The 20,674-nt window shown below is 40.2% G+C and overlaps 1 protein-coding gene across 5 annotated transcripts in view; it reads left to right on the plus strand.

Annotated features, from left to right (window-relative positions):
• The first annotated feature begins 798 nt into the window (after positions 1–798).
• Positions 799–20,674, plus strand: part of kif21b (kinesin family member 21B) — a 159,756-nt gene continuing 139,880 nt past the window's right edge. For all 5 annotated transcript variants that reach the window (XM_057845038.1, XM_057845041.1, XM_057845040.1 and 2 more), the window contains exon 1: positions 799–1,200. In XM_057845038.1, the coding sequence (XP_057701021.1) occupies positions 1,160–1,200 (41 nt within the window). In that variant the 5' untranslated portion in view covers positions 799–1,159. The remainder of the gene's footprint in view (positions 1,201–20,674) is intronic.

Consider the following 20,674-nt stretch of genomic DNA (forward strand, 5'->3'; position numbering starts at 1 on the left):
ATGACCCGATATTAACATGAAGTGACCATGAAACGCCCTCGAATCAACAGGAAGTGGCCCAACATCAACAGGAAGTAACTCGATATCAACAGGAAGTGACCACGAAATGCCCTCGGATCAACAGGAAGTTGCCCAACATCAACAGGAAGTGACCCAATATCAACAGGAAGTGACCACGAAACGCCCTTGGATCAACAGGAAGTGGCCCAATATTAACAGGAAGTAACTCAACATCAACAGGAAGTGACCCGATATCAACAGGAAGTGACCACGAAATGCCCTCGGATCAACAGGAAGTGGCCCAATATCAACAGGAAGTAACTCGATATCAACAGGAAGTGACCTCGAAATGTCCTCCAATCAAGAGATAGTGACCCTGAAAATGCCCTCATCAACAGGAAGTGACCCAAAATGAAGTGACATGATATCAACAGGAAGCGACCGGATACCCTCAAGAAGTCACCCTTAAATGCCCCCAAATCAACAGGAAGTAACGTGATATCAACAGGAAGTAATTCGATATCAAAAAGAAGTGACCGCGAAACGCCCTCAAATCAACAGGAAGTGTCTCAGATGTTTACTTACCGTTGCAAAGCTCCGGAAATGGCATTTTCTAGTTCCCCAAAACAATATAAATCGATATAATAATACAATTATAGCATGTATTTTGCTCATTATTCGTAGACAATCGTTGTATAATATGGTTCAGCATAAATCATCACTGTGGCGATCATCTTAGCAAGAAGCCAAAAGTACGACAGTCATTGAAGGCACCATTCTCCAGTTCAGTTTACGGTCTCGCCTCTCATCATTGTAACGCGTCTGTCGGGGTCGGTCTCACAGCAGCGCTGCTGCGTTCACTGACGCGCTCACGTGTGCTTCAGACAACATGTAGGCAGCCACAATGACTCCCTGACAATAACATTACTATCACGTAACAGATTCCAGTCTGCAATGTGGCGGCGGACTCAGACGAAGATGAACGCCACCGCGCAGGGGAAGCAGACGGGAGTTGGGAAGAGGCAGCAGCCGGTCACGGGAAGCTCTTGACGGCTGAGCTGACACGCAGAGAGCCGCTCCTTTATGCACCGCGGCACCGCACTGAACCCAAACAGCCGATATCCTCCTTCACGACCCGCGTGGGACCTGGGACGAGACAATGGCGAGTCAGGGTGACTGCTGCGTGAAGGTTGCATTGAGGTAAGCCTCTCCGTGGAGATATGCAGACCACATTGTGTCTGTGCCCGCCGGGCATCAGTCTGAAGCATCTCTCCGGTCTTCATTGATTGTCAATTTATACCGAGTGATACCGTAAGATTAGCTTGCTTTTTAAAATACTGCCACGGTATGTATAAGATGCGCATGCACTACCTCTGCATTTCATGCTGGCTTTCACAGCATGTGTCCATAATGAGTGAAGTAAAAACACATTAGGATATACACGTGTATACAGTATTTTCCCATACTATTATGGTTTACTGTTAGCTAAACCCCCACCTAAGCACAATGCCACAGCTCGGAATACAGTGCCTTTGTTGAAAAAAAAAAAAAAACACCTCCAGGCTTGGACAGCGCAGCAGCTTTTGTATTCACGTGAGGGGAAAATATTGGCAGCCCGTCTTAATAGGCTCTGTTCATATGAATGTGTATGTAATTGCTGAATCAATTTTGGCTTCTGCTTATGTTTGCATGGAAAGAATGGCCGTTTGTATAGATTTCATTGTTTATGCAATTTATATAGAAATTGTGATGGTGTGTCGGGTGACTTCCTGTTATTTTGAGGCATTTCGGGGGCCACTTCCTGTTGGTTTGGGGGCATTTCAGGGTCACTTCCTATTAATTTGGTGGTCATTTTCTATTGATACAGGTCACTTCCTGTTGTTTTGGGGGCATTTCAAGGTCACTTCCTGTTGTTTTAGGGCCTTTCAGCTTCACTTCCTGTTGACACAGGCCACTTCCTGTTGTTTTGGGGCTTTTCAGGGTCACCTCCTGTTAATTTAAGGGCATTTTGAGGTCACTTTTTGTTGACAAAAGTCACTTCCTGTGTTTTGGGGGCATTCCAGGGTCACTTTCTGTTGTTTTTGGGGCATTTCAGGGTCACTTCCTGTTGACACAGGTCACTTCCTGTTGTTTTGGGGGCATTTCAGGGTCACTTCCTATTAATTTGGGGGCATTTGGGGGTCATTTTGTATTGATACAGGTCACTTCCTGTTGTTTTGGGGGCATTTCAGGGCCACTTCCTGTTGACACAGGTCACTTCCTGTTGTTTTAGGGCCTTTCAGGTTCACTTCCTGTTGACACAGGCCACTTCCTGTTGTTTTGGGGCATTTCAGGGTGACTTCCTGTTAATTTAAGGTCACTTTTTGTTGACAAAAGTCACTTCCTGTGTTTTGGGGGCATTTCATGGTCACTTCCTGTTGACACAGGTCACTTCCTGTTGTTTTGGGGCATTTCAGGGTCACTTCCTGTTAATTTAAGGGCATTTTGAGGTCACTTTTTGTTGACACAAGTCACTTCCTGTTGTTTTGGGGGCATTTAAGGGTCACTTGCTCTTGATTTAAGGGCATTTTGAGGTCACTTTTTGTTGACAAAAGTCACTTCCAGTTGTTTTGGGGGCATTTTAGGGTCACTCCCTTTTGTTTTGGGGCATTTCGGGGTCACTTCCTTTTGATTTCGGTGCATTTTGAGGTTACTTTTTGTTGACACAAGTCTTTTCCTGTTGTTTTGGGGAATTTCAGGGTCACTTCCTGTTGACACAGGTCACTACTTCCTGTTGTTTTGGGACATTTCAGGGTTACTTCCTTTTGATTTCGGGGCATTTTAAGGTCACTTTTTGTTGACACAAGTCTTTTCCTGTTGTTTTGGGGCATTTCAGGGTCACTTCCTGTTGACACAGGTCACTTCCTGTTGTTTTAGGGCATTTCATGTATACTTCCTGTTGACATAGGTCACTTCCTGTTGTTTTGGTGCATTTCAGGGTCACTTTTTGTTGACAAAAGTCACTTCCTGTTGTTTTGGCGGCATTTCTGGGTCACTTTCTGTTGTTTTGGGGCATTTCAGGGTCACTTCCTGTTGACACAGGTCACTTCATTTTGTTTTGGGGTATTTTAGGGTCATATCCTGTTGATTTAGGGGCATTTTGAGGCCACTTTTTGTTGACACAAGTCACTTCCTGTTGTTTAAGGGGCATTTCAGGGCCATTTCCTTTTGACATAAGGTCACTTCCTGTTTTTTAGGGCATTTCAGGGTCACTTCCTATTGATTTTTGGGCATTTTAGGGTCACTTCCTGTCGACACAGGGCACTTCCTGTTGATTAGGGGCATTTCAGGCTCACTTCCTATTGATTTTTATGTATTTTGGGGTGACTTTCTATTGACAGAGGTCACTTCCTGTTGATTTAGAGTAATTTCGGGGTCATTTTGTATTGATATTGGGTCACTTCAGTTAAGTTCCTGTTGATATCGGTTCACTTTCCATTAATATTGATTCCCTTCCTGTTGATTTAGGTTCGTTTTGGGGTCATTTCCTGTTGGTATCGGTTCAGTTCCTGTTGATTTGCGGTTATTTCCTGTTAATATCGTTTCATTTCCTGTTGATTTAGGGACATTTAGGGGTCACTTCCTGTTGATTTGGGGACATCTCAGGGTCACCTTCCTGTTGATAATGGGTCACTTCCTGTTGATTTTGGGCATTTCAGGGACACTTCCTGTTAATTAATGGGCAGTTTGAGGGTCACTTCCTGTTGATATTGGGTCACTTCCTGTTGGTTCAGGTGACTTCTTATTGATTTGGGGGCATTTCTGGGTCACTTCCTGTTGCTATCAGGTCACTTCCTGTTGATATTGGTTCACTTCCGGTTGGCCCAGGTCACTTCCTGTTTATATTGGTTCACTTCCTGTTGGCCCAAGTCACTTCCTGATGATTTGGAGGCATTTTAGGGCCACTCTTTGTTGATATCTGGTCACTTCCTGTTATTTTAGGGGCATTTCGGAGTCACTTCCTGTTGACACAGGTCACTTCCTGTTGATCACAGGTCACTTCCTGCCAATGGAATGGCCCATTAGGGCCATTGGAAATGAATGGGAAATTTTGTATCGGTGGAAGTGAGTGGACAAGGTTTTGGCAAATTTTGGCGGAACCTTACGGTTTTGACCCCTAAAATATTAGAGCCTGGCACCCCTCAGTACCCATAATTTTTAAATGTGTAAATGATGGGATTTGGACAAAAAGTGTAGGACGAGTAGCGCTCCGTAAATTCTGTCCATTTTGGTGTATAAACGATGTCAATTTTAGCTTTTGCAGTAAATGCGAAGCTACCTTCAATGATAGAACCTCTCTCCACTCCATCTAAATTTTGTTCAAGGACTCTCTTGAGCTCCCCCCTCCCAGTTTGGGAGTAACTCATTCATTGAACTTTGATGAAGGGGAGGGGTCGCAGACCCTTTTAAGATGAACCGCGCTCCCCCAGGGCAGTCACTTTTCCATTTACAGCTGAGTGTATGTCTTTTGTGCTTGCCCACACTGACAGAAACAGGAAGTGGGGAAGGCGGTGGTGTTGACAAAAAAAATAACACAGAAAAAAGGTGAAGCTTCAGAGCCAGCTGGTGGCTGCCGTTCAACTGAAGTTATTGATTGAAATGAAGAGCGAGGGAAAGCCTTTTGTCAAAGCTGTCATTTATTTTCATTACCGTGATTTTTGGACTTAAAGCTGCTACTTTTTTCCTACATTTTGTGGCTTATAGTCCATTGCGGCTTATATGTCGATTTAGTTGGGCTAATAGTTACTCTTTATGTGACAGTGGCGTAATAAGACTGCCATAAAACCCTCATACGTATGACATGACACTGTCTCAGGCATTAATGAATGCTTATGACAAATTAAGCATCATCTGGCAAATGTTGTCACTAAATTCCATTCATGTCCAGTTGGGATCTTTTACATCCCATGTAAAGTGTATGGTCAAAAATCACAGCCACACATGGTTTTCTGCCTTTTAAAATGAATGGAAAATTTGGAAGTGCATAGCCGTCAATGGGATAGCCTGACTTGGGTGTCCGTTCAATGTGAATGCGCTTTAATGGTAATTGGATGGCCAAAAATCACAGTCACACGTTTTTTCTGCCATTTAAAATGAATGGGAAATTCTCATGTGCACAGCCGTCAATGGGATAGGCTGACTTGGGTGTCAGTTGAATGTCAATGCACTCTAATGTAAAGTATATTGTCAAAAATCACAGCCACACATTTTTTTTGCCATTTAAAATGAATGGAAAATTTGGACGTGCATGGCCGTCAATGGGATGGACGTGCATGGCCTGCAAAACTGCCATATACACCCAAAAAAAGCCATATGACCCCCACAAAAATGCCCCAAACCAAAGTACATTTTGCCACATGGCAAAAAAAAAGGTCATATGTCAAAATCTATTTTGTTACATGGCAGAAAATGCCACATGGCAAAATCAGTTTTGCTACATGGCAAAAAAAAAAAAATCTTTTGCCACATGGCAATAAAATTTTGCCACATGGGGAAAAAAAAAGCCACATGGCAAAATTCATTTTGCCACATGGCAAAAAAAAAAAGCTACAAGGCAAAATCCATTTTGCCACATTGCAAAAAAAAATGCCATGTTTTTTTGCCAAAAAAATGTTGCCATATGGGAAAAAAATTCCATATGGCAAAATCCATTTCGCCACATGGCAAAAAAATTGCCAAATGGCAAAATCCATTTTGCCACATGGCAAAAAAAAATGCCATTGGAAAAAAATCCACAAGGGAAAATCAATTTTACCACATGGCAAAAACAGATTCCACATGGCAAAGTCCATTATGCCACATGGCAAAATCCATTTTGCCACATTTAAAAAAAAAAGTCATATGGCAAAATCCATTTTTGCCACATGGCAAAAAAGTCCACATGGCAAAATCCTTTAAGCCACATGGCAAAAAAAAAATGCCACCTGGGAAAAAAAATCCCCATGGCAAAATCCATTTTACCACATGGCAAAAAAATGCTACATGGCAAAATCCATTTAGCCACATTTAAAAAAAAAATGCCACATGGCAAAATCCATTTTTTGCCACATAGGAAAAAAATTCCACATGTGGCAAAAAAATGCCACCTGGCAAAATCCATTTTGCCATATGGCAAATACCACTCTTGGGCTTCTGCCCTGCCGCAATACTGCTACAAAAAGCTTTTGGCTCCTCTACCCACCTCTCCTCTATATAATAATGACAAAACACCCAACGAGTCACACCAGTTTAAACCTATTAAATCGTAATGAAGCACCGCTAGCGTGATTACAGTGCTGGTGGGCGGGCAAAGACTACCCTTCTCAGTCATGTGTTTGTATTTACGTGTTCTCTAAGTGGCACCAAAAGTATATTTGACAGGAAATCAGTTAGACAAATAAGCATGTGAGGAAGGAGAATGTACTTCGTACTGCCGGCTTTCCCACTGACCTTTACATATGTGACAATGTATCGAAAATGTGATATATCTTTGTAGCCCAAAAACTCATCGATATACTCCCGCTAAGAATCGATATATTGTTTTATAACTGAAAAATGAACAGCAAGTGCAGAGAGAGCAGTGGCAACAAACAAAAATTCACTGCCACCCTCCCACTTCAAACGGATTGGACGTTTACTAGTGATGAACTCATTTCAATTCACAGCAGAAGGATGAAAATAGCTGTTTTTTCTGTATGGTATCGTGAGCTAATCAGTGGTTCCCACCCCTTTTGACCTCACAGGCTTAAACCTGAGAAAGTTGGCCACCGATGAAAGGGGTGTGTTTTTTTGTAATTGGTCCCATGTTGCCGTGCCCTCAGGCTGCATGAAGTGTGCGTGAGTGAGCATACATGGCGCAGGGCAGGGAGGTCGGAGCGAGGGCCGACCCAGTCTGAGTCGCCGGCATCCATTTCCTGAATGTCTGCGCCGGCTTCCCTAAACAATGACCAGTGACATGACCTACAATCCTACATTCAAATGTAGCTGCTTGAAGCATTTGCTTGCACATGCAGTACACGCATACAGGCAGTTGGACATGAGCATTTTAAAAGTGGCAATAAATGCTGATAGCTGTAGAAACCCTGTTCTTATTGTGTGTGACTTGTGCCGCTCACCATCCCCCACACATTCACCGGTTTCCTCTCCGGGTTTGCTTGTTTTGAAACACACGGTTTTGGCCAGAGAGAATATGCAATGTTGCTTTAGCCTATAAAGGTCTTTGCTGAGTGATGAAGACACACTAAATGTAACTTTTAGCATTAGCGTAGCATTCACATTAGCAGTATTTTAGGATTATCCTCCATAAAACTAAGACGAAAATTAAAAGGGCTTCCAAAAACAACACTGGAATACTTGGAAGGTAAGAGAAGATTGCAATTAATTTCATAAGATTAATGAAAAATACTACATTGCGGATATATGCTGTTAAAATGGCATAAGGTATGTCAGGATATACAATTTTATCCATATGGCAGCAGGGCTGAGAACAAAAAGTGGTATTTGATATATGGCAAAATGACTTTTGGCAGATGGCAGTTATTTTACATATGGCAAAATTGCTTTTAGCATATGGCATTTTTTGGCATATGTCGGAATAACTGCCGTATGCTAAAAAACCTGCCATATACAAAAAAAAAAAAAACTGCCATTTGTAAAAAACAACTGCCATATTCCAAAAGCCAATGTTGCCATCAGTTAAAAAACTACCATATGCCAAAAAACTGCCATATGCCAAATTGCCATATGCAAAAGCAGCTGCTATATTTAAAAAAAGACTGCCATATGCCCAAAAACTGCTGTATGCTACTGTAAAAAAAACTGCCAAATGCCGAAGCCATTTTGCCATATGTAAAAAAAAAAACAGCTGCCATATTCCAAAAGCCAATGTTGCCATAAGTTAAAAAAACTGCCATGTACCAAAAGAATTTTTGCCATGTGTAAAAAACAAAAAACAAACATGCCATAAGAATTGCCATATGCCAAAAGCCATTGTGCCATATGCAAAAACAACTGCCATATGCTAAAAAAAACTGCCGTATGCCAAAAGCCGTTTTGCCAAATGTCAAAACAACTGCCAAATGCTAAAAAAACTGCCATATATTTAAAAAAAAAAAAAAAAAAAAGCTGCCTTGTGCCAAAAGCTATTTTGCTATATGTAAAAAAAACCTGCCGTATGGCATAAGCCATTTTGCCACATGCAAAAACAACTGCCATATGTAAAAATGCTGCCAAATGCCACAAGCCGTGTTACCATATGTCAAAACATCTGCCATCTGCTAAAAAACTGCCATATGCCAAAAGCCATTTTGCCATATGTAAAAAAAAAACTACCATATGCCAAAAGACATTTTGCCATATGCAAAAAAAAAACACCTGCCATATGTAAGAAAAAAAAACTGCCATATGCCAAAAGCCATTTTGCCATATGCAAAAACAACTGTCTTATGTAAAAAAACAGCTATATGCCAAAAGCCATTTTGCCATATGTAAAAAAAAAAAAAAAAAAACCTGATATGTAAAATTGCCATGTGCCAAGAGCCATTTTGCCATATGTAAAAAAAGCCTGTCATATGCCAAAAAACTGCCATATGCCAAAAGCGGTTTTGCCGTATGTAAAAAAATGCCATGTACCAAAAGCCATTTTGCCATATGTAAAAAAAAAACAAAGACTGCCAGATTTGAAAAGCCATTTTGCCATATCCAAAAACATCTGCCATTTGTAAAAAAAAAAAAAAAAAAAAAAAACTGCCATATGCCAAAAGCCGTTTTGCCATATGTCAAAAAATGCCATATACCAAAAGCCATTTTGCCATATGTAAAAAAAACAAACTGCCAGATGCGAAAAGCCATTTTGCCATATCCAAAAACATCTGCCATTTGTAAAAAATAAAATAAAATAAAATAAAATAAATAAATAAAAACTGCCATACGCCAAAAGCCGTTTTGCCATATGTCAAAAAATGCCATACACCAAAAGCCATTTTGCCATATGTAAAAAAAAAAAAACTCCTACGTGCCCTATTTGAGAAGGACTGTTTCAGTATCTATCTGCAGCCAAATGCTGACCAGATATGCATTTCACATCCTTTTCCGTTTTTGCAGCTCATCGCAAGAAACTATCCTTTTGACAATGTTGTCATCTCTATGCTAAACCAAAAAAAGATGTTTTTTTTTTTTTAGCTTGTGGTGTAAACATGCCCTAAGACTCAAACAACATACATTCAGACTGACATCATTTTCATGGGTTTTCACTTCGAAATGCTCTTGTTTTTACAACGTGACGGCCCCCAATTTTAGGAGATGGCAATAACGTTAATGTGACATTTCCCCGCCCTCGGCCATACCCCAGTAAGCTCACCTCCAGGGTGCCCTCCACACATCTGCCCCAAATTAAAATCTTAATGCGAGTGCCTCTGAGCATGAAGGCGCTCTTGTAAATGTCAGCAATTTAGTGTCGGCGACACGACAACAGTAGGTTTTTCCTGACGCGTGTCAATCTCTTCCCGTTTAATCCTCTTCTCTCTTCCGCGCCAACTCTTCCGTGCCGTCATCTCAAAGTGCCAAGTCACTCTCGCCAAAGTGCTAAGTCAGCGCGTACAGCCGACCGTAAATAGACACAAAGACCAATCTGTTTAGCGCCGTTGTGGTCTTTGACCTTGTGATGCCTGATAGATGTTCTCACCTTAACAGTCTTTTCCTCGAGGATCCTCTCCCGGGTCTAATTTAAGCTCGATGACCCGAGGAATCGCAGAGTTTGTCCCATGCGGTCTTGTGAGGCGAGAATACAAAGCATCAACTCAGCAAACGGATAAATGTATTCCTTGTTGCGTCATGTATATGAACTTATGATTTGAATTTTATACCCTAATGAAAATAGCATATTGGTTGAATGGTGATATAGTTTTGGGTAGTATTTTGTGAGCATTTACAGGTGACTTCCTGTTCATTTTAGGGTATTTTACAGGTGTCTTCCTGATGATTATACGTCACTTCCTAATTATTTGGGGCGTCACTTCTGAAAAACTGGAAGTGACCTATAAATCCCCAAAATCAACAAGAGGTGTCCTGCAAATGCCCCGAAAGGAAAAGGAAAGTGACTGAAAATCAGCAGGAAATGACCTGAAATGCTTTAAAACCTTTCAGGAACCCAAAGTGACCTGTAAATGCCCCAAAATCAGCAGGACGTAACCTAAAATCAACAGGAAGTGACGTGAAATGCCACAAAACCTTTTCAGTAAAGCAAAATCAACAGGAAATGACATGCAAATGCCCCAAAATGAACAGGAAGTGACCTAAAATCAACAGGAAATGACCCCTAACGACCCCAAAAATCAACAGAAAAATAACGTGAAAAGCCCAAAACCTTTTCAGTAAACCAAAATCAACACTAAATGACCTGCAAGTTCCCCCAAACCAACAGGAAGTGACCCGTAAATGCCCCAAAATCAACAGCGAATGACCTGCAAAATCCCCCAAATCAACAGGAAATGACCCCTAGCTGCCCCCAAAATCAACAGAAAAATAACGTGAAATGCCCTAAAACCTTTTCAATAAACCAAAATCAACGGGAAATGACCCGTAAATTCCACGAAATCAACAGGAAGTGACCTGTAAATACCCCAAAATCAACAAAAAAAGATGTGAAATGTCCTAACATCAACAGGAAATTACATGTAAATGCCCTAAAAAGCAACAGGAAGTGACCAGTAAATTCCCTCAAATCAACAGGAAGTGACCCATTAATGGCCCAAGATCAACAGAAAGTGACCTAAAATCAACAGCAAATGACATGAAATGCCCCAAAACCTTTTCGGTAAACCCAAATCAAAAGAAAATGACCTTTAAGTGGCCCCAAATCAACAGGAAATGACCTGTAAATGCCCCAAATCAACAGGAAGTGACCTGTAAATGCCCCAGCGCCTTGAAAGGTGGAAAAGCGCTATATAAGTATAACACCATTTACCATTTACCAAAGTAAACAGGAAATGACGTAAAATGCACTAAACCTTTTCAGTAAACCAAAATCAACAGGAAATGACCTGTCAATTAGAGCAGGGCGGTAAACCGAAAATTTACCGTCACCGAAATTCTTAACGATGACCGACGTAATTTTGACCATGTCTGTAAATTCGGTAAATTAATAAAACAAGAAAATAGTCTTTTCATCCCGCTTTGATTCTGTGTTGTTCGTCTATGTTCATTCCCCTTTAAGAAAGCAGTGAATGTGCTTACGTCGGGAGTCACGTGATCATCAGGAAGCCAATCAAACAAAAGCCCGGTAAGCTAACGCTAGCAGCTAACGCTACAAGCAAAACGTGATGGAGTGTGGCTTAAGGGAGGTTCACCAAACTTTCAACCGACATTTAGTAGACTCTTGGTGGCATCCAGACGGGCTTTCACCCGCTGTCCTCCTTTGTTCTCACGATTTCCGGAGATGGTGCTTTCAGTGCTTTCTACTGGTAGCCAGGCTAACGCTAGCTAGCGGCTAACGCTACAAATGAACGTTATGGAGTCGGATAGAGGCTCTAACCTTGTCGAAACGGCTGAACTTAATGAGTGGATTGGGCACGGACTGCATCTAGCAATTACTATGTGGCGTTATTTTGTATCTGTCTGTGTGTGTGATTCCTCTGATAGCTTTTGTGATGGTAAAGAATTCTGCATAAAGTACAATCCAACGGCGAAACTTATAATGACCGAGAAATGGCCCCAGCTATTTTTATTGTGCGTGCATTTATGAAAAAATGCACTGGGGGGGTGGGGGGGGGGGCCCTTAAACCATAAAGTAAACACTTGTATTTAATAATTATATCACAGCAGCCATTAACAATAAGTTGTCTTTTTGAAGTGTACTGTTCAAGCTGCAAGTCATTTGTGTTACAATTACATGTTTGCACAGGCATATTGATTTTTGACAATGTACATTGTTCAAGTCATACACGCTGTTATAAATGTTCATACTTGAATTCTTATTGCTTACAATACATTTTTTTTATAAATTTAATGTTTAGACTGCATGTACAATTGTTAAATACAGTATATCAAATTGAATGCTGGTAAATAAATCAACAAGAAATAGTTAATCTGTATTTCATGCATTGATTCAGATTTTCAAATTATATAACAGTCCGCTTGGGCGAATTTATCGTCATTTATCGTTATCGAGATAAATCTGCTCAATTTATCGTGATACATGTTTAAGGCCATATCGCCCAGCCCTACTGTCAATGCCCCGAAATCAACAAGAAGTGACCCTTAAATGCCCCAAAATCTACAGGACGTAACGTGAAATGCCCAACTTTTTCAGTAAACCAAAATCAACGGGAAGTGACCCGTAAATTCCCCAAAAGGAATAGGGAGTGACCTTAAACTAACATGAAATGACTTGAAATCCCCCAAAACATTTTCAGTAACCCAAAATCAACAGGAAGTGACCTGTAAATGCCCAAACATGAACAGGAAGTGACCCATAAATGCCCTAAAAGCAACAGGAAATGACCGATAATCAACAGGAAATGATATGCACCGCCCCAAAATGAACTCACTGCCTGACATTAGCTGCCACGAACGGCCATAGACGTCCAATCTGTTTGAAGGGGGAGGGATGGATGCTTCAAACGGATTGGACGTCTACTAGTGATAAACTCACAACAGAAGGATGAAAATAGCTTGTTTTTCTGTTTATTAGTTGTCTTCTAGAATCAATTTCGGACCCGTGTGTCGCTAATTGTTGTATCGCCATTTTGTGAGATCATCGTTATCGTTAGCCTTGTATCGCAAATCGTATCGCGACTTACCCAGAAGTCCCCCCCCCCCACTATCTAATGGAGGGAAAACGTGACACTCAACAGCAAAAGGCAACATTATTCGTTGTGAATTTGCCAAAATTTGAATAGGAATTCACATAAATACAGTATTAGCTTGCTAGCTTAGCTATAGCCTAGCGGTTTTTCACTGGTTTAGAGTTTTTGTTTGCGAAAATGACAAATTACTTAAAGTATTTTTGATTCTCACTGAAGTATTTCGTCACATGGCACCGAAATAATGACGTGTGGTACAAAAGTGAGGCCCGGCTGACGCACAAAGGCTTTAAATGAGGGCTTAAAAAAAGTTTTGTTGTTGGACGTGTGTCCTGTGTAGGCTACCAGTCTGGCCTGTTTCCTGTGAGTGTTAATACTTTGCCACATGGGCTTTATCTCCACGGGGGGCTGCCTTTTAAAACCACTTTAGCATTGGTGGGAAAAACTCAGTGAGCGAGGTGTGTATATGTTTATGCAGGTCACAGGGTAGCGCTGCAATGTATTCTCCATGTGAGAGATTTCTTGCACTCGGTCTCAACATTCGTGCCTTTCTTAAGACAAGCTTACTGGAGATTTACCGCGGGTGGAAAAGTGTGAGAGACTGTACAAAAAAATTTAGCACAGAATCCACATTGATTTGCATTTCCGTCGCATGAGCTCAGTTCATTTAAAGCAGTGGTTCTTGACCTTGCTAAAAGTATCGAACCCCAGGAGTTTCACATGTATAGCTTAGTTAGCAAGCTAATAGCTAACTAAATACCCATTCAAATATGTTTAAAGTGTGAAAGACGTGTAGTTCTCAAAAGGTAAATGTTAATACCAGTTTTAAAAATTTGATATTAAAACCCCTCTTAATGTTTTCATAAAATTCATAAAATTTTAAACCAATAAATTAACTAGTAGGGTGATGACGTCACATGAGTACGCTGCAGGACTTCCAGAGTGTCACTCTTTAACTACAGTCCCTGAAAAAAGTCTTGTCGCTTATCCATTTTGTAGAAACAATTGTTAATAACCTGACTCTTAATTATTCAATTGGTTTCAGAAATGGCTCATATGAAACCTAAGACCCTCCCAAGTGATGTTGAATGTACAAAAATACATCTTTTTTCAGTGAAACAAATGTATCATTTCATGAAGACATAAAGGTAGAATTTTGGCAAGATAAAAGTTTTGTCGCCTACAGAAAGTAGTGTAAAAATTGAACAAAAAATGTACTTCAAACACAAAAATATGTGACATAACATAAGCGAATTAAGTAGTGGTGCTGTGAGATCCAAATTTAATATTTTGTATGACTTCCATGGGCTTTGACAAGGATCCATACAATCTATTGATGATGTCATTAGGAACATCAAAGAAAGCAGTCTTGCATGCCTCCCAGAGTTCATCAACATTCTTGGGTTTCGTCTTCCATGCTTCCCCTTTCATCCTGTTCATGTCTGGTGACTGGGCTGGCCGGTCGTGGAGGATCTTGATCTTCTTTGCCTTGAGGAACTTTGAGGTAGAGATTGAAGTATGCAATGGAGCACCATCCTGCTGCAGAATTTGTCCCTTTTTATGGTTAGGAATGTAAGAGGCAGCTAGGATTTGTTGATATTTCAGACTGTTTATGTTGCGTTCCACCCTGCAGATCTCTCGCAGACCCCCATACTGGATGTAACCCCAGACCATGATTTTGCCACCACCAAACACTGTTTTCTGAGTGAATCTCGGATCCATGCGGGCTCCAGTAGGTCTCCTGCAATATTTGCGGCGACTATGGTGTAATTCAATGGAAGATTCATTTAAAAAATCCACCTTTTGCCACAAAACAGTGAAGTTTGGTGGCGGCAAAATCATGGTTTGGGGTTACATCCAGTATGTGGGGTGTGCGAGAGATCTGCAGGGTAGAAGGCAACATAAATAGTCTGAAATGGCAACAAATCTTAGCTGCCTCTAACATTCCTAACTAAAGATGCGATCGGGACGCCGATCGATCGGGTCCGATCACGTCATTTTCAAAGTATCGGAATCGGCAAAAAAATATTGGACATGCCTTTTTTAAATATATATATATTTTTTAATCAAATCGTTTTCTAATTGTATTTCACGTTACAGACAAAATGTCTTACACTCATCCAGAGTCTTTAGTTTTGGCTTAAAGTAGGACTGTCAAATTTATTGCGTTAACGGTGGTAATAAATTTTTTAAAAATTAATCACGTTAAAATATTTAATGCAATTAACACATGCGCTGCACGACCCACTCACGCATTGTCGCGTTCAATCTATAAAGGCGCCATTTTACCTATATATAGAGCTAAAACGCAGTGTAAAATGAGTAGAGTAAATTTAGGCAGTCTTTGGAGCCTTTATTTAATTGGCTAAAGCCTTAAAATCCCCCTCTCAACAATTAAAAATATCGTGGGAAGCAATGTGGGGAAGAAAGATAGTAGTTGATCTTTTTCTTAAGAAAGATAGTAGTTGATCTTTTTCTTAACACCATATGTTATTTCTCAAAGCAGAGAAGATATATCAATTGGTAGCACTACGCACAGTCATGGTTGCACTTCCCATCATGCATTTGGGCAGAACAGTTAAATGGCTACAGTATCATTTACTGAAAGCTCAACAAATACACTAGATGGCAATATTTAGTCACAATATACAAAGTCACATTTATCCTTTAAGAATTAAGTCTTTCTATCCGTGGATCCCTCTCACAGAAAGAATGTTAATAATGTAAATGCCATCTTGAGGATGTATTGTCATAATAAACAAATGTTGAATGTATATATTCGTCCGAGTTTTATTCATTTTTTTCTTAACGCATTGCCAAAATGTATATGATTGGAAAAAATGATCAGGAATGATTGGAATTGAATCGGGAGCAAAAAAAAAAAAAGCAGTCGGATCGGGAAATATCGGGATCGGCAGATACTCAAACTAAAACGATCGGGATCGGATTGGGAGCCAAAAAACGTGATCGGAACAACCCTATTCCCTAACCATAAAAAGGGACAAATTCTGCAGCAGGATGGAGCTGAAGTTTGGCAAATATTTTGCCAAACTTCACTGTTTTGTGGCAAAAGGTGGATTTTTCAAATGAATCTTCCATTGAATTACACCACAGTCACCGCAAATATTGCAGGAGACCTACTGGAGCACGCATGGATCCGAGATTCACTCAGTAAACAGTGAAGTTTGGTGTTGGCAAAATCATGGTCTGGGGTTACATCTACTATGGGGGTGTGCGAGAGAGGAAATATCAACAAATCTTAGCTGCCTCTTACATTCCTAACCATAAAAAGGGACAAATTCTGCAGCAGGATTGTGCGCCATCACATACTGCAATCAAGATCCTCCGGGACTGGCCAGCCCAGTCAACAGACATGAACATCATTGAGCATGTCTGGGGTAGGATGAAAGGGGAAGCATGGAAGACGAAACCCTGAACTCTGGGAGGCATGCAGGACTGCTTTCTTTGGATGTTCCTGATGACTTCATCAATAAATTGTACGAATCCTTGCCGAACTGCATGGATGCAGTCCTTCAAGCCCATGGAAGTCATACAAAATATTAAATTTGGATCTCACATCATCACTACTTAATTCGCTTATGTTATGTAACATATTATTGTATTTGAAGTACATTTTTTGTTCAGTTTTCACACTACTTTCTGTAGGCGACAAAACTTTTGTCTTGCCAAAATTTGACCTTCATGTCTTCATAAATCTTTTGTTCAGTGAAACAAATATATTTTTGTACATTCAACATCATTTGGGAGGGTCTTTGCTTTCATATGAGCCATTTCTGAAACCAATTGAATAATTCAATGTCAGTTATTAGCAATTGTTTCTACAAAATGGAAAAGCAATAAGACTTTTTGTCAGGGACTGTATAATGACAGGCGGGGCTAAACGGCAGATTAAAAAACTAATTTCTTGTCATTTGCGCTTTGACAAATTGTTGTATATAGTCGAATCGTCTCAAAATGCGATTTTAATACACATAATGCTATTTAAGATTTTTTTTATTGTGTCACATGAACTTAACTCTAATATTAAGAGTAAATGACCAAAGTGATTCATTATCGAGAAAAGACATGCATAAAAAGCATTAGTTATGCATTCATCATTCTGTACTATAAGCTCACAGGGAGTGGAGATGTCTTTGTCAGGTCATCGCTTAATCATGGGTCTGACACATGGACAGTTTACATCCCACTTTAATTAACCTAATGTACACATTTTTAAAAGAGAGATTAAATACTTTCAAACTTCTTGCAAATTGAGTGGAAGACACGTTCAGTTCAACGAGAATAGATCTGAAACTTTCGCGGAGATGAATCATGTGAACAGTCATCAGAAGCTCACGAAGCAGCCGTTGAACAGGAAGTAAGGCGAGGTCACGGGCGGCCCGACAGGAAGTCATTCTGCAACAACAGCAAACCATCTGAGGGCAAGCGCAAAGACGAGTTGATCCATCTCTTGAAATGTAACATCTCATTAGACCAAGTCTAAGGGGTTCGGCAAAGGACCCACAGGGCCCTATTGTCGTACGTTGACTAAAGCTAAGCAAACTAGCCGGCTAGATTAGGTTTTTGACTGGCTTGCCCCCAAATTCACAGGTTTTATTCCATTTCTTTCAACTGTTTGTCCTCTATATGAATGGAGGAGAACAGGAATCCGCATAGATCAGTGGTTCTTAACCTTGATAAATAGGGTTGTTCCGATCATGTTTTTTTGCTCCCGATCCGATCCCGATCGTTTTAGTTTGAGTATCTGCCGATCCCGATATTTCCCGATCCGACTGCTTTTTTTTTGCTCCCGATTCAATTCCAATCATTCCCGATAATTTTACCTCATCATATACATTTTGGCAATGCATTAAGAAAAAAATGAATAAAACTCGGACGAATATATACATTCAACATACAGTACATAAGTACTGTATTTGTTTATTATGACAATAAATCCTCAAGATGGCATTTACATTATTAACATTCTTTCTGTGAGAGGGATCCACGGATAGAAAGACTTGTAATTCTTAAAGGATAAATGTGACTTTGTATATTGTGACTAAATATTGGCATCTAGTGTATTTGTTGAGCTTTCAGTAAATGATACTGTAGCCATTTAACTGTTCTGCCCAAATGCATGATGGGAAGTGCAACCATGACTGTGCGTAGTGGCACCAATTGATATATCTTCTCTGCGTTGGGAAGTAACATAGGGTGTTAAGGAAAAGATCAACCACTACCATTCTGCCTCACATTGCTTCTTACGATATTTCTAAGTGTTGAGAGAGGGATTTTAAGGCTTTAGCCAATTAAAAAGAGGCTCCAAAGACTGCCAAAATTCTCTCTACTCATTTTACGCTGCTGGTTAGCTCTATATAGGTAAAACGGCGCCATTATAGATTGAATGCGACAATGTGTGAGTGGGTCGTGCAGCGCATGCGTTAATTGCATTAAATATTTTAACGTGATTAATAAAAAAAAATGAATTACCGCCGTTTACGCGATAAATTTGATAGCCCTACTTTAAGCCAAAACTAAAGACTCTGGATGAATGTAAGACATTTTGTCTGTAACGTTAAATACAATTAGAAAACAATTTAATTAAAAAATATAGATATATTGAAAAAAGGCATGTCCGATACTTTGAAAATGACGTGATCGGACACGATCGATCGGCATCCCGATCGATCTGGACATCTTTATTGATAAACTTACCGAACCCCACAAGATTGCTGAGAGGGACTGCCGCGTGGAAGTCCTTCTCAGCTGCACATCCCACCGCCCTGGGGGTGGGCGACTGTAACGTCACCCCCCCAAATCCCCCACCCGCCCACCTGACTCCAGTCGGCCCACATCCTCGATGTATGATCCATTAAAATCAAGGGGAACCAGCCCAAGTCTGTACGTCCCCGCTTTGACTCTCCCCTGAAAACTGAATGAGTGTATAGGTGTCCAAAGTGTAAAATATTTGGATCCTTGCAACTGACCAACATGCCCTCTTCCCCTTCATCTTGTCGCACACTTTGCATATTTTCCTCGGAACAGTTTGCTCTGTGTTGTTGTGGTTACCCACACACTGACAAGCCGAGTCTGTGTGTTGAGAGATATACGAGGCGTAGCGCAAGCCCCTTTAACGGTGCATTTCCTGGGTGAGTGTACACAGAGGATGCTGTGTGAATGAGTCTGACGTCGGTGCGGGTCTTTGTCCTCTGTGCTGAGTTTGCACACACTTGCAAATAAAGTCAAGAGAACGACAGAGAGTGGGTGTCGAAGCATGGCGCTAGGAATGATTGTAAAAACAAACAAAACAGTGTTCTGGTATGAAAACAGCCGCTATAAACATGCAAATAGCATGCAGTGAGTGTGTCTCTGCATGGTTAAGTGTGTGTGTGAGCATCGTGCGTATGAATAATTTGGGACAGCTGCACATCTTTGCCATGTTCCCATACGTCTCGGAATTAGGGCCAGATTTGTTACTTTGCGATGCATGCTCCAGTGGAGCTGCTGTCAGAATCTGCTGTGCTGATATGAAGAGGTGAAGTGTGTGTGATAGTCTGGTGGGGTCCAAAGTGCTGCAATCTACAAAAGAAGGATAAAGTTTGGTTAGGATTAACGCCAGACAGGGTTAGGTGTAACATTGTGATTAAACTTAAAGTAAAGTGGACCGCAAATGTGTCCTTGCGCTGAAGTATGTGCGTGAGCCAGCTGGTCCATAATCACCTTCGATGCTAAGTAGCTTAATCACTGCTGGAGTTGTCTATTGTTTTGTTGTGAACACAGATAACAAGGATACACTTGGACATGGTGATAATTTTGGTTCAAGGGGACTAGGGCTGCAACTAACGATTAATTTTATACTCGATACTTGATTACTCGGCCAATTAACTCATTACTCCAAGCCATTTTCACTGGTGAAACCCCCTTCGCTCCCGGCCGTTTTAGTGGATTTTGACTGATTTTGCAAGGCCCACACCAAAAGAAAGATTAGTCTCTTCTTTCAGCAGAAAAAAATGTTCATATTTTTTTATTTAGGGCTGTCAAACGATTAAAATTTTTAATCGAGTTAATTACAGCTTAAAAATTAATTAATTGTAATTAATCGCAATTCAAACCATCTATAAAATGTGCCATATTTTTCTGTAAATTATTGTTGGAATGGAAAGATAAGACACAAGACGGATATATACATTCAACATACGGTACACAAGTACTGTATTTGTTTATTATAACAATAAATCAACAAGATGGCGTTAACATTATTAACATTCTGTTAAAGCGATCCATGGATAGAAAGACTTGTAGTTCTTAAAAGATAATTGTGAGTACAAGTTATAGATATTTTATATCAAAACCCCTCTTAATGTTTTCGTTTTAATAAAATTTGTAAAATTTTCAATCAAAAAATAAACTAGTAGCTCGCCATTGTTTGATGTCAATAATTACACAATTCTCATGTTGCTTAAACCTATAAAATCAGTCGCACCAAAGCGCCAGCAGAGGGAGACAAAAAACACAAGTAACAAGTGGCCGTGACACTGTACTGTCATTTTAATTTTTGAACGGGGCATGTGCGTTAATTGCGTCAAATATTTTAACGTGATTAATTAAAAAAAACGCGATTTTGACAGCCCTAATTTTTTTCCATTCTTTAGAAATCAACATTAGAAAATAGTTTAGTTTGAGCAATTTTCCAATTTCTGATGAAAAAACAGAAATTGAGCTTTTTGTAAAAGCATACATTCAAACATAACTTTGACTTTAACACAGTTATTTTTTGCTTTGTGACATCCCAAACACCTGAATAATGTTTTCCTTCTACAAAATAACATAAACAACAAGACAAACAGAGCTTT

Source organism: Corythoichthys intestinalis, chromosome 9 (genome assembly GCF_030265065.1).
Source record: "Corythoichthys intestinalis isolate RoL2023-P3 chromosome 9, ASM3026506v1, whole genome shotgun sequence".
Taxonomy (NCBI): Eukaryota; Metazoa; Chordata; class Actinopteri; order Syngnathiformes; family Syngnathidae; genus Corythoichthys; species Corythoichthys intestinalis.